This window comes from Benincasa hispida, chromosome 11 (assembly GCF_027475165.1).
Source record: "Benincasa hispida cultivar pf3 chromosome 11, pf3_genome.v1.1, whole genome shotgun sequence".
NCBI lineage: Eukaryota > Viridiplantae > Streptophyta > Magnoliopsida > Cucurbitales > Cucurbitaceae > Benincasa > Benincasa hispida.
The window spans coordinates 67805983-67820437 of NC_143488.1; the positions used below are offsets into that span (position 1 = coordinate 67805983).

General features: G+C 31.1%; 1 protein-coding gene and 1 pseudogene across 1 annotated transcript; both read left to right on the forward strand.

Annotated features, from left to right (window-relative positions):
- Positions 1-1120: 1120 nt before the first annotated feature.
- On the forward strand, positions 1121-5083 carry LOC120091308 (peroxidase 21-like). The gene is made up of 5 exons (XM_039049284.2): positions 1121-1286; positions 1384-1532; positions 2845-3033; positions 3117-3282; positions 4383-5083. Exons 1-5 carry the CDS (start codon positions 1223-1225, stop codon positions 4781-4783), a joined length of 969 nt encoding a protein of 322 aa, XP_038905212.1. The 5' UTR covers positions 1121-1222; the 3' UTR covers positions 4784-5083.
- Positions 5084-11534: 6451 nt separating this feature from the next.
- LOC150032828 (zinc finger BED domain-containing protein RICESLEEPER 2-like) lies at positions 11535-13691 on the forward strand (annotated as a pseudogene).
- Positions 13692-14455: the final 764 nt, after the last annotated feature.

The window sequence follows — 14455 nt, forward strand, 5'->3', positions numbered from 1 at the left end:
ACTTTTAACTTAAAGTTTCGATATAGTTAATGTGTTGACCTCACCATCGTCATCAATATTATTGTTATTTGATACTATGTGGAGTGAGAGAATCAAACTAAGTACTAACTTTAACTTTAATGATAAAAAACGTCAAACTTTATTGTTTTTTAAAATATAATATTACTCTGACGTCTTTTTTAAAAAACAAACTACAATTTTGATAATACAGGAGGAATCAAACGTTTAATTTCAATGTTGATAATGTATGTTTTATGTCGATTGAGGTATACTGGTTTTTTTTTCTTCTTCTTTTTTTCCTTTTTTTTTTTTTTTTTTTTTGAAAAAGGAGTTTGGCTGATTTTAGTTTTTATACAAATTACATACCACATTAATATTGCATCAATTTCCCATTACATTAGACTTTGACATATCACATTAATGGTAGCAACCATAAAAGTTGTTGAAGAAAACGCAATTGCATTTAAAATTCTTTACGCATCTTTCTCGTGAGTATTTCATTCATTAATTTAATTAACCATCTGAGATTCCCTTTTGAAAATATAAATAATAATTAAATTGATAGATCAATAATTAGCAAAAATCATGTTCAATAATTTCGAAAATGTTTGATAGAAATTAGAATAATTCTCTAAATTGGATAAAATTAAATTTGTATATATATTTTTAATACACAATTGGAGGTTGGAGGGTTCGGACCACAAATCTTGTGATTTCTAACATATTCGTTTATTAATTAAATTATGTTCGATTTGATAAATTTACATAATTTATTGGTTAATTTGTAAAATTATTTTATATAATTTTAATAAAAGAGTGTAGATATCTTAATCAATTCAATTATTCTTAATTTTAACTATTAACATCACATCAACAACTTGGTTAAAAACATTGAAAGAATATGGACAAAAATACGGTAAAAAAACAAAAAGAAAAAGAAACTTGTTTGAGCGACTAAAATTAAATTCAATTATTAATCAACTAAAAATTGAAAAAGAATAATTTTCAAAAATAGATCAAGATAATTACAAAATAAAATTTCTCAGCTCTCCAATAATTGTCAATTTTCGTCGGCCGTGACCCAATATAAATCCACAAACACAAAATAATTAAATAATTAAATAATTAAATAAAAAGCAATTCTCCTTCTTCTTTCCACTATAAAAAGGGGCTATGAAAATGGCTCACTTACTTAAAACCAGGAAGCTTCAAAAGCTCAACAATGGCGGCCAACAACCATTTGAGCCTTCTTCTTCTTCTTGTTCTTTTTCAGCTGTTTAATTCAGGTCCGATTTTCCTTTTTTTATTTTTTTATTTTGTTGTGATGAAAAATGGTAATGTGAAATTAATTTAATGGGTGAAATTTTGAAAATTGGGAAATAGGAAGGGGCGAATTGCAAATGAATTATTATGCAAAAAGTTGCCCAAAAGCTGAAGAAATTATAAAACAGCAAGTTGTTGATCTCTACTATGAACATGGAAACACTGCCGTTTCGTGGCTCAGAAATCTCTTCCATGATTGCATTGTTAAGGTAATTAATTAACTCCATATATTTAATTGATGGTTTAATTTCCCTTTTTTGTTGGAAGGTTGTATTTCATCTAAATTGATACCTAAATTTAAGGTCTTAAATTAAGATAGCACAACTGACATAATATTTGAATTATTAAATTATTGAGTGTTACAACTTTTACACTTTCTGTTTAATTTACAAATTAATTGTTGGATAATTTTTTTCTTCAAAATTTATAAATTTCAACCAGAAAATTAGTTTTAATGCCAGTTTTCTCTAAGATTTTATTGATTTTATATTGTACCTTGTTTTTATAATTCCTTGAAAGTTATTTTCAAATATAGGAAAATGAACCAATTTATTTATCAATATAGCAAAATGTCACTGTCTATCACTAATAGACATTGATAGACATATATCGATGCCAGTAATGTCATTGTCTTTCAATGTTATATACCAATGTCATTGTCTATGACTGTCACTAATAGACATTGATAGAGATGTATCGATGTTAATAATATTATTATCTATCAGTGATATAGATCGATAGATAATGACATTTTGCTATATTTAAAAATATTTTCAGTCAATTTTTTATATAAAACATTTTCCCTTCCTTGAATGCATATGTGTAATCTTTTTAATGATATTTTGAGTGAGAAGTTAGTAGAGAAATTGATAGAAATTGACAAAGTTAAAAGTTAAATTTTATTTAATTTGTTCCCTTTATCTAAAAAAATTAGTTTTTGCTTTTATAATGTTTATTTTTATTTTATTTTATTTTATTTTGGATAAAGATGAAAAGGGTAGTCTCAGGATAAATAGATATATTATTTTAATTCAAACTAATAAAAATCGTATATATTTAAATTTTGGTTTATTTACATGATTAGAGGGAGCTTTTAGATATATCTAATACATTATTGAGCTTTAAAGTCTATGAATTTGCAATCATCTGCTAAGTCATTGAATTTTGTAGTTTTATGTAATAAATTTTTAACATATTAAATATATATATATATTTAGGATAATAGATTTTTTTTATCCCAATTAGACAGTATGAAAAGCTCAATAATTTATTAGTACAAAATTAAAAATTCAAATAAAAATGTTTAAGAGCTAATAAGACTTCACCTTAACCTTTTGGGGTTTTGATTTGACATAATATTTGAACAACTTCAGTCTGTTGAATCCAAGGTGAGCAACATATGTACATGAGCTTACGTAAGACCATCATATCAAATTATGTTGTTGAATTTATATTAAAAAGAATGATAGAAATAAAATTAGAATGTTTAATTAATATTTGGTGATTTGGTAATTATTGTAGTCTTGTGATGCATCTCTATTGTTGGAGACGGTGGTGGGAGTGGAATCAGAGAAAGATTCAAGCAGAAGTTTTGGAATGAGAAATTTCAAATACGTAAATACGATCAAAGCCGCCGTTGAAAAAGAATGTCCTCTCACTGTTTCTTGTGCTGATATTGTTGCATTATCCGCTAGAGATGGCATAGTTATGGTATATTACATCATTTCTCTCATTTTTATCATTTTATTACTTTATAAATTATTATTTTTTAATTGAGTGAAATTGATGGACAGTTAAAAGGGCCTCATATAGAGTTGAAAACAGGGAGAAAAGACAGCAAAATGAGTTATTCAAATCTTGTCGAAGAATTGGTTCCACAGCACAATGAATCTCTTGTCAATGTTCTCTCCCGCTTTAAATCAATCGGTATTGATACTGAAGCAACCGTCGCTCTTTTAGGTTTGCACTACTCTCTTTCCCAACTACTTCCTTTCGGTTAAATTATAAGTTTTAGTTCCTAAAATTTTAAACCTAATTATATTTATTCGGTCATTCAGCTTTTAAAGACATATTTAATACATTTTTAAACTTTTAATTTTATATCACTAGGTCATTGAGTTTTAATAAGTAGTTAATATGCTTTTCAGCGTTCAATTCCATTTCAACTAGGTCTCTTTATCTATTTGGTATTCTTCTTTTTAGAAAATGTTCACCGTCATACTAGAGACAAATTTAAAATTTAAGGTCTTATTAGACATAGAATTTAAGTTTACATCTTATTAATTAGTTGCTTTTTCGAAATTTCACGTGTCATATATCAAAAGACTATGAAATACAAAATTAAGTTTAGGGACCTTTTGATATAAAGTTGAAGGTTCATACTAAAACTTGTAATTTAATAATTATATGATATGGCTTGATAAATGTCTTTTTTATTAGAAAAATATTATTGATGAATATTTCAGTTAGAAGGGAAAAAAAAAAGGAAAGAAATAAGGGAGGTTCTTACTTCTTAATTGGGCCGACAGGGAATAGGTCATAAGAGGCATGTCCAATTGGGCTTTTGGTTGGGGTAAATGGGCTTTTGTTAAAGGTTTTGATTTGATTTGAAATAAAAGAAACAAAATTTAAAGAGATATATAGAAATTCAATATTAGCTATAGAAAAATATAGGAATTCTAGGAACAATTTGATTTATTTTTTTTAAATACCGTTTTTATCCATAAATTTATATGTTTTGATATTTACTTTCTAATAATGTTTTAAGAAAACCAAGTAAGTTTTAAAAACTAAAAATGAAAAACAAGAATATTCAAAAACTTATTTTTATTTTAGAACTTGACTAAGAATTCAAGTTTTGTTTTGTTTATTCTTTTCCAAACAAAGGTGAAACCCATAATTGAAAATTTGAGTGGAAGCAAACATAATTTAAAAAACGAAGGAGGTCATAGTTAATGAAATTTAAATCATACTATAGCATCTTATTCATTTATGCAAATGAAAATCCTCCACAGCTATATTTCATAATGAAAATGTATATATCGATTAATTTGATTCAGGAGCCCACTCGGTAGGTCGAGTTCATTGTGTAAACTTAGTAGAGAGACTATATCCAACCGTAGATCCAACCATTGATCCAGAATATGCAAAATACTTAAAAATGCGATGCCCAACACCAACTCCAGATCCAAATGCAGTATTGTATTCAAGAAACGACCGTGAGACTCCGATGATTCTGGACAATATGTACTATCGTAACATACTTGAACACAAAGGGTTGCTCATAGTGGACCAAGAATTGGCTTCTAATCCTTTAACTTTACCCTATGTCAAGAAATTTGCTACTGATAATCTCTACTTTCATGCCCAATTCTCTAGGGGTATTCGTTTGTTGTCTGAGACTAATCCCCTCACCGGAGATCAAGGAGAGATTAGGAAAGACTGTCGCTTTGTTAATTAAACTCAATTAATTAACTTAATTGAGTTGATTATGGGATTATATTGTAAAGAATAAAAAAATGGTGGTTGGGATTGCTTTTACCTTATTATAAGGATGTGTAATTATTTACGCTAATTACAAGTCTTTCAAGTGTATTGGGATGTAGCCAAAGTGAGCTTAGCTCAACGGTAATTGGCATGATCTTCGGTCGAATGTTCAATCTCCATCCTTGTTATAGTGAGAAAAAGATGTGCATTGTGATGTAAACTTTTCATTTTATGCAAATTGGGTTCTTACCATTCCAAAAAAGGAATGGGCTAATAGTGTTGTTTTTTTTTTTTTATTTCCGTTCAAATTTAGTGTTTATACTTTCAATAATTTGTGGTTAACTTTTTAAAACAAATTGGATCTATTAATATTCTCTCTATAAAGTTTTGACTGATGTTTAATTTTATTTTGGTCCTCTCGTTTTAGTTTTTGTACCGTGAAATTTCCAAATTTAGTCTCAATACTTTAATAAATTTTTAATTAAACAACTATTGTTAGTTTATGGTTAAACTTTTTGAAAATTGGAAAGTGGTTATTCACACTCAATATGTTTATCTCACATGACGTCCTAGCGATTTAAAAAACAACAGTAAAACAACATAGAGCAAACAAAAAAATAAACACACCGAGATTGGTAACCCTGTTCAATGATAAACCACCTACGTCCAAGGGAGTAGTGTGCTCGGAAAAGATATTCCACTAATATATATATGAGTCAAGCAATTACAACGTTGTACTTATATGTAAATAACAACAATTATAGTGACACCCATACAACCCGACTTAGTTGATCACCTAGGTTCCTCCTAAATGTGAGGCTCTCTCTTTTTTGAACTTAGGCTCTCCCTAAGTATGTGAATATTAGTGTTGAAAAACTTAGGCTCTTCCTAAGTGTGTGAGACTCACTCTCACTTGATAATATCTTTCCTTCTACTTGTGAACTCTCTTCAAATGAGAACTTAGACTCCTCCTAAGTCTTGAGAACTCCCTTCTCGATGAATAACATCTTAGGCTCCTCCTAAGGCTTGAGAAATCCTTCCCGATCAACAAAGTCTTAGGCTCGCCCTAAGACCGAGCAACCTTCGTTGTTGTGTTATAGTTATTGTAAAAGCAAGTGAAGAACATGCCGCCAAGAACACAACACAAAACATTCTTCTTGAAACTAAAGCAATGCAATTTGTATTCGATAAAATTCTCACAACGATCTTCTCAAATAATATATGCGGCAACCCTAGCATGAGAAATTCTTGAACTTAAATAACACAGCGGAATGATAGAAAATATCCCCACATAAAATCGTCAGCTTCACCAAAAAGGAAAACATCCCAAATAAAATATTATGCAGAATAAGTTACATAAGGAAAAAAAATATTATGCAGATTTGACATCCAAAAGAGCATCCTCTGAGACGAGATTCACTAGAGATAAAAACAGAGACAACTCCTAAAAGCCGTAGGAGTTAATGCCAAAAATCTTAAACAAATATATTTAGCCAATATCACATTTCTAACAAACTTTTCCTTTGGCTAAGATATATATACTTTTTATGACAAGACATATTAAACACGTCCAACCCATAACAAAAACTAAAAAGGGTAGACAAAAAATAATAGATTTGTTAATCCATAATAGAAATAAAGGTCCATGCAAAAAATAAAAACAAGTCTAAGAATAACAAGACTCGACCCATCAAAGACAGAAGCACGATCAATGACATCATTAAACATTTTAATTTCCTCAAACAAGGAGTGTAGAAGACAATGACCAAAAAAGGATGCAACAAAATTTGCACTTGGGGCTTCCTCAACAGTGCTAGGAGAAGGTAAAGTAGTGTCTGGAACATGATGCCCTTGCAATAATTTGTAGTTAAAATTTAACAACCTCAAATTGGAACCAATAGGTGTTGGATTTTATGTCCTAAAGCTCGTAGATAGTGAATGTAATTAAATGATTGTCATGAATAAATAGTTATTAATGTTTTACAATAAGTGTTATTGATCTTTTATTTAAATTTGTCTTATTAACCCTAAAATCCAATAAACTAACATCATAGACTGTTGTATAAGTTTCGAACTATATGTAGAGATATATAGAGATCAATGTTTAAGATACAACCTAAAGGGTCTATAGTATAAGGATAAAGTTGGGTTCTTTATCCTGGTAACACTATGGATACGACCCACTTTGTATTTGATACAAACGCAGTGATCCAATGCGTTTTGTAGGAGACACGCTTGTGGGGTATTTTGTGCAATGAGTTTGCACAAGTCCGGATCGCAAAATAGTAACCGTTAGAAGTAACTACATTGACTAGTTAGGTTTCTATTTCAATAGGATGACCTAGGCAACTTAGTCTTACTCCTAAGTATATTATGAACTCCTATTCACGAAGGATTGTCCTTTGATTTGTATGGGTGAGAGTGGCCAATTCGCAAATTAAAAAAACCTACCATTTTGGGGATAAGAATGAATAGGTAGCTGGGAATATAATCATACAAGATGGATTTCACTCCTTCCTGATTTCAAGGTAAGTAGATGAATATTCCTTTAAGTGGTTTCTCCGAGACTTGAACAAAGGGTCCTACTCTCTCATTGGCCCGAGATGGTTTCTATTTAATGATTTGACCATAAACAGGTTGTTCATTAGAGGAGCACTAGTACTTAAGGATGTAGAGATAACCTAGGGGTAAAACGATAATTTGACCCAACTAGGGTTGCTAACACTCTTGAAGGACTAACTTGTTGTTATCGGTCTATATCCATGGACACAAAAACATATCTGTAGTGAGAAGAGTGCAACTGAGGGTCTTTAGTGGAGTTCACCCACATTTAACGAATATTAATTAGTTTGGTTAATGAGATAGCCAATTAATCTCACATCGTTGGAGCTTCTGATATGCAAGTTCATTAGGTCCGCTTCCTAGCTTGTAAAGGGTATTGAGGTAATTTGTTATTAAGTTGAATTTGAAATGTTCAAATTTAGAATTGGATTTTTTTTAATGTATGTTGATACATTTTAATATAAAGTTTAATTTTAGACTTTATTATTAATTTTAGATATGATTCAAAATTAATAAATGAGAGAGCGAAATATTTGAAAGGAGTTTAAATATTAATTTAATATGAATAAGATTCATATTGAAAACTATAGGTTAAAGTTAATGTGCATTTGATGCGCATTAAAACTATAGGTTAAATGAGAAAAATGTTTTTGAATATGATTCAAATGGGAAATTAAATTAAATATGTGATATTTAATTGGATGGTCAATTAATTGAAGAATTAATTAATTATTTGATTTGATTTAATTTAATTTAATAAATCAAAATTATAGGTTAAATTTACTGTACATTAAATGCGCATTAAAACTGTAGGTTATGTGAGAGAAAATCATTTAAACATGGTTTAAATGATCGTTTAATTAAATATGATTTAATTTAAATTAAACAAATTAACTCCCCATTTTAGGACCGTTACGAGAAAATTTAGGATCAACCCCACGTTTTTCTCTCTCTCTCACCATCCTGCTCGCTTTAATAAAGGGTTTTATTTTGTAGAGGGAGGAGAAGACTCTCAAGCTCTCTATATGTGTTTTTTTCTTCTTGAGAAAAGAATGAAAAATTCATTATGTGACATTCCCAAATCCCAAAAGAGAGAATCCTACAATTCTCCATAGCCTCAATTCCCTGCAAAAATAGAAAGGTTTCCAAGTGGTGGTGTCCGATCCCAATTTAATAAAGAAATTCTACAGAATTATCAAAAGGTTTGCAAAGTAGGATTTCTTCCCCTATATAATTAGTCTTTTTGGGAATTGCATACTTAATCAATATTACCTTTTATTCCAATGCAAAATAGTTTTTATTTTAAATGTCAATTTGGAAAAATAAAATGGTTTTGTGTTTTGGCTTCCGCTGTGCCTTGGGGTTTTCTTCCCTACAATAGGTTCATCAGCTATAAGCAAGTCAGGCTTCTGAGACAATAGAGTCTCACAAATCAATCTTGGATAGGAAATAAGTTATCTCAGAGCTTGTGATTCAACATGCCTTTGTAATTATCCAGTGGCAAATGCTCCACAGTTAAAAGGAGCACTCTTTCCAATTTGAAATGACAAGGTAGCCAGAGCAACTGATAGACTTGAGTGATGAGATGAAAGGCACCAATTTGCAATCCCGCTGCCAAACAACACAACATATTTAGCATTGAGCTCTGCAAAGGTAAGCTATCCAGTCTTAAGCCAAGCATTCTTCAAAGTTCAATTAGTTCAAAGACAAGTTCTCTCAAGGAAGGACGCAACTTCTGAGTGTTAGGAGGAACATTCCTATCAAGAAATTTGTTAATAACACCTATAGTGAACACAAAGTTGTGACCTCTGACATGAACTCTGCGAAAGTTTGGGGAATTGGAATCACAAAAAGCAGGTGAGAGATATACAATAAATTCTCTTATGAGTATAGGATAATAGGGACCAAGATTCAATATAGTCTTTGGAAGGGATCGAATCCCGCAATAGAAACGTTTTATTAACGCCTTGCATCCCGCAATTCGAGTTTTACATAAACAAATTCAGTATACTAAAACAGAATATAAATATGTAATATAGCATGCTTTAAGGAAAAAGATTAGAACCATTCTTACCTTTGTAGATTCCCAAGCTTCACGAATAATCCTCTTTAAGTTCCAACGAACGACTCCTCCAATGATATAGATCACGAACGATTTCTTGAACAATCTTGAACATTACTACAAGAGTAACCTCCTTATTCTCTAGGATTCCAATAGAGGGATACGTGATATCTAACTATTGGGAAAGGGAGAGGAGGAAAGGATTTTGGAGAGTAGAGAAGATTCTCTTTGTGGCCTAGGGAAAATTTTGCACAATAACACTTGTCTGTTATGTATTGTCAGTATCTGTGTCAGTGTCTCCTAGAAAGGCTATAAAGAGGTCTTTATATAGAAAAGAACTAAAACCTTTTCCGAATATTTTTCCTATTCCCATTTTCCACACTTTATTAATTAAATAATACTTATTTAATTAATTAACACTTATTTAATTTAATTTTCACATTAATTAAATAACTATTTATATATTAAATCTAATTTAATGTATATATATATATATATATATTTAATTATCATATACATCATATGTATATGTGCAATACCTCTCTATTAATTAATTCTTTGTGAATCTAATTCAATTGAATTAATTAGTTGAATCTTATCAAAATATTACTTTTTAATTTGAATTATAGATCATATCCACAATCAATTATATATTAATCACATTAATATATGGTTTCCTCAAATTAATTTGAACAATTCAAATCATCTCTCTTAAATATTCTCTAGTAAGCTAACATGGGGACCTAGTGGACCTGTAAATCAGAAGCTCCAACGATATGAGATTAATTGGCCAAACTAATTAACCAAGTTATCAATATTCGTTAATTATAAGTACACTCCACTAAAGACCCATAGTTGCACTCTTCTCGCTACAGATATATTTCTGTATGCACGAATATAGACCAATAACAACAAGTTACTTATTTACAAGTGCTCGTAACTCCAATTGGATCAATTTACCGTTTTACCCTTAAGTTACCTCTGACTCCTCCCAGTGTTCCTCTAGTGAACACTTGTTTATGGTCCAATCAATAAACAAAAACCTCTTTCAAGGCAATAAGAGCATGGGGTTCTTTATTTAGGTCCCCGAGACACCACTCAAGGGAACACTCATCTACTTACTCTTAAAACGGGAATAAGGAAATTCCATCTTGTATTATTATGTTCCATGCTCTCCTCGCTTGGCCTTGTACCCAAAATGATAGGCATATTGGGTAGCGAACTGGCCATCCTCACCCATACAAATCAAAGAAAAATCCCTCATGAACAGGAGTTCATAATATACTCAGGATTATGGATGAGCACGTTAGACCGAAAAACCAACACGACTGACCCAAACCAGCTGAAATGGAGTCGACCGATCGAAATTTTAAATAAATCGGTTGGGGTTGGTTTTCGATTTTTTGAACTAAGGGTATCGGCAGTCAGTGTGCGTAATAGGTCGGGTCTCGACCTAACCCGACCAATTTATTTTTAAAAAATTATTATATTTTACTTTTAGTTTTAGGGTTTAATTTTACTTTAGTCTTCTCTTCTTCTTTCTTCTACAGCCGCAGCCTGCTTCACACGCAGACCATATTTTCTTCTTCTTTCTTTCGGTAGATGCACAGTCCGCTCCGCACGCCAGTCTTCGTTGGTTGTCTTCAATCTTCTTTTTTTCGTTCCAGCCGACAGCTGCAAGTTTCGTTCCAGCCGTCGGCACTCTAGTTAGACACTGTCGGCAAACTTTGTTCCTTTCCAGCTACCGACATTTTGTCGTTCCAATCGCCGACAATTCCAACCCAACTTTATTCTTTCTTTCACAGGTCTGTATTTTCATCTTGATATCTTCCATTCCAACTGTTTCAATGTATTGTAGATTCCAGTCGTTTCAATGGAAATTAGTTTGATTTATGGATGTGTGGGTAGTGATTAACTGATTGTAATATATTTATTGTATTATAGATTCAAGATTGTACACAATACACAGTGGCCAAAAAAATGGGAATTAGTTTGAAAACAAAATTGGAAATTAGTTTTGTTAAATTTATGTAAAGCTGAAATACTTTGAGTTTGATGGAATTGTGTGATACTAACATCTGATATATTGTGGTTCAACTACATGGATTCAACGGATATAGAGTTTGATGGAACTGCAACTGATGCTTCAAAAAATGAACGAGATGCAGAAGAAACGGATGTCAATACAAAAAATATTGTTGATGTTGATTCAACAAATGAGACATCAGATGTTCCAAATCCACCCAAAAGAAGGAAGGCGTTGAAAAAATCCATGGTTTGGGATCATTTTGAGATGCTAAAAGGTGATCCTAACGACCTTCATACTCAATGTAAGTACTGTGGAGTTGTTTATGCATGTCATTCCAAACGTAATGGTACTGGGACTATGAAAAATCATTTGGAAAATTGTAAACAATACCCTTACCAGAAAAAGAGAGATCCAACTCAAATGACATTAGCTTTCAAAACTAAACCCAAAGACAAAGTTGGGGATAATACGTCACAACTTGTATGTGAGTCATATAGTTTAGAGAGTTGTCGGGAAGCGTTGATTGAAATGGTAATTGTTGATGAATTGCCATTCAAGTTTGTGGAGGGTAAAGGATTTAAGAAATTTGTCGATAGATTAACATGTGCAAGTCAACCTAGATTTGTTGTTCCGTCTCGGTTTATTCTGGCTAGAGATGTGCTTAAGTTGTATGTTAATGAGAAAAATATTTGAAATACATGTTTGTGAACAAGAAGTATAGAGTTTCTCTCACTACAGATTGTTGGACATCGGGACAAAATATAAATTACATGGTACTAACTGCCTCTTTCATAGATTTTGAGTGGAGATTACATAAAAAGATACTTAGTTTTTGTCCAATTAAGAATCATAAAGGTGATACTGTTGATAAAATCATTGAAAAGAATTAGAAGGATTGGGGTATTGAAAGGGTAATGACTTTGATTGTTGATAATGCAAGTTTGAATGACACTGCCATTGCTTATCTTCTGAAAAGATTCAATAAGGAATTATTGTTTGGTGGAGAATTTTTGCATGTTCGTTGTTGTGCTCATATATTAAATCTCATAATATGTGATGCTTTTAAGGAATGTAATGATTGCATTGAAAGGATTCAATATATTGTACGGTTTATAAGATCTTCTCCTGCACGTTTTTTGAAATTTAAAAAGTGCATTAAAATTGAAAAAATTTCTTCAAAGGGTTATGTGTGTCTTGATGTTCCCACTAGATGGAACTCTACATATTTGATGCTTGGGGCAGTTGTGAAGTTTGAAAAGGCTTTTGATAGATTATAAGATGAAGATGCTTCTTATAGATACGATTTGTCACCAAATAAGGAAGATTGGACAAATGCTAAGATGTTGATTAGGTTTTTAAAGGTCTTTTATGATGTGACATTGAAAATTTCAGGGTCTTTATACCCCACTTCGAATATGGTTTTTCATCAGATTATAGTGGTTCAGAATTGTATACGTTTGAATGCTGGTAGTGCAAATGCAATGCTAGTTGGAATGACCAATAGCATGAAGGCCAAATTTGAGAAGTATAGGGTAACAATGAAAAAAAATAATCTATTGTGCTATATCCTCGAAAAAAAGCTAAGGTTTGTATCTTTTTGCCTTAAAAATTTTTTTGGGCCAGAGGTTGAATCTATGGGAAATGTAGTAGAACGATGTTGTAGACGTCTCTTTCATGTGTACAGTATTACTCATACTCAGAGTGGGAATGGGAATAGGAGTGGGAGTGAGAGTACTACTACTAATACACCAATTGTCTTAGCCTCGGAGACCATGATTGATTGTGATCCAACTGAAAAGGTGGGTGAAGACTTTGTCTATGATACAATTGATCTTGATTTTGAAGGCGATGAGACTACACCTTTTGAACAGGGGTCAGAAATTGATATTTATTTGTTGGAAGTAAATGTTAAAAATGAAGGTGATTTTGACATACTTCAATGGTGGAAGAGGAACAGTCATCGGTTTGAGGTTCTTAGTTGTATGGCTAGAGATATTTTGTCAATTCCAGTATTTACTGTAGCGTCTGAGTCAGCTTTTAGTAAAGAAGGACGTGTTGTTGATTCATCACTTGGCTCCAAAAACAGTGGAGGCTCTCATTTGTACTCAAAATTGGCTAAATTCTGGTCCAATAGATCTTGAAGTTTAACATGACATGGAAGAAACTTCATTATTTGAAGAAGATATTTACTCATCATTTGTATTTTGTAGTTGTAACTTGTTAGATTAAAATCTTAATGAGGTTGTCTTTCTCTTCTTAATCTTAGTTATGGACAATGAAAAAGACATTCACCAGATTTTGCAAAGGTTTGAATTCTCGATTAAGCATTTATCATTTGATTTTAATGTAATTTGGTTGTATTTGACAATTGACTTTATGTTTTATTGTAATTGAGTTGTATTTGACAATTGAATTTATGTTTCTATTTGTGTCATATACTCTCGACTCTCATATTAGTTTTTTTTTCAAATATATATGTAATATGTATTAGAGGTTCTTTAAGCAATTAAGCGAAGCGAACAGTAACACAATCCCAAACAATGACATGTTAATTGTTAAATATTAAGGGTTGTCAAATCAAATCATATAAATATCTTATTTTTAATACCTCTAAACTAGCTCTATCCTATAAGTATTAAAATAATAAAATGTGAAATAGTATTTTGAATTCTGAATTACAATCACAAATTAAGGGAGAACTAAACATGAATGATAAGGAAGTTAATAAATAGTTGATTTTTTATTTGTATTAAAAAATTGCTATTTATAACTAAATATAACTTATTTTAAAGGATTTTTTCTTAGAATTTTAATAAATAAATATAATTTATTTTAAAGGAAGAAAGACGAAAAAAAAGGGAAAAAAACGGAACTGACCAAAACTGACCGATAGACCGACCGGTCGACCGTTTGTGTTTCTGTTTAGTTGACGATCGGGACCGATTTGGGCATATTCCAAACCGATTCTGGTCGGTTCGGGGTCGGACTGGTCG

Bases quoted from the DNA above. Each gene is read 5' to 3' on its own strand.
- LOC120091308 (XM_039049284.2), top strand. From the start codon at position 1,223: ATGGCGGCCAACAACCATTTGAGCCTTCTTCTTCTTCTTGTTCTTTTT. The intron at 1,287-1,383 runs GTCCGATTTTCC...ATTGGGAAATAG, and splicing joins TTTTCAGCTGTTTAATTCAG to GAAGGGGCGAATTGCAAATG. The intron at 3,034-3,116 runs GTATATTACATC...ATTGATGGACAG, and splicing joins CTAGAGATGGCATAGTTATG to TTAAAAGGGCCTCATATAGA.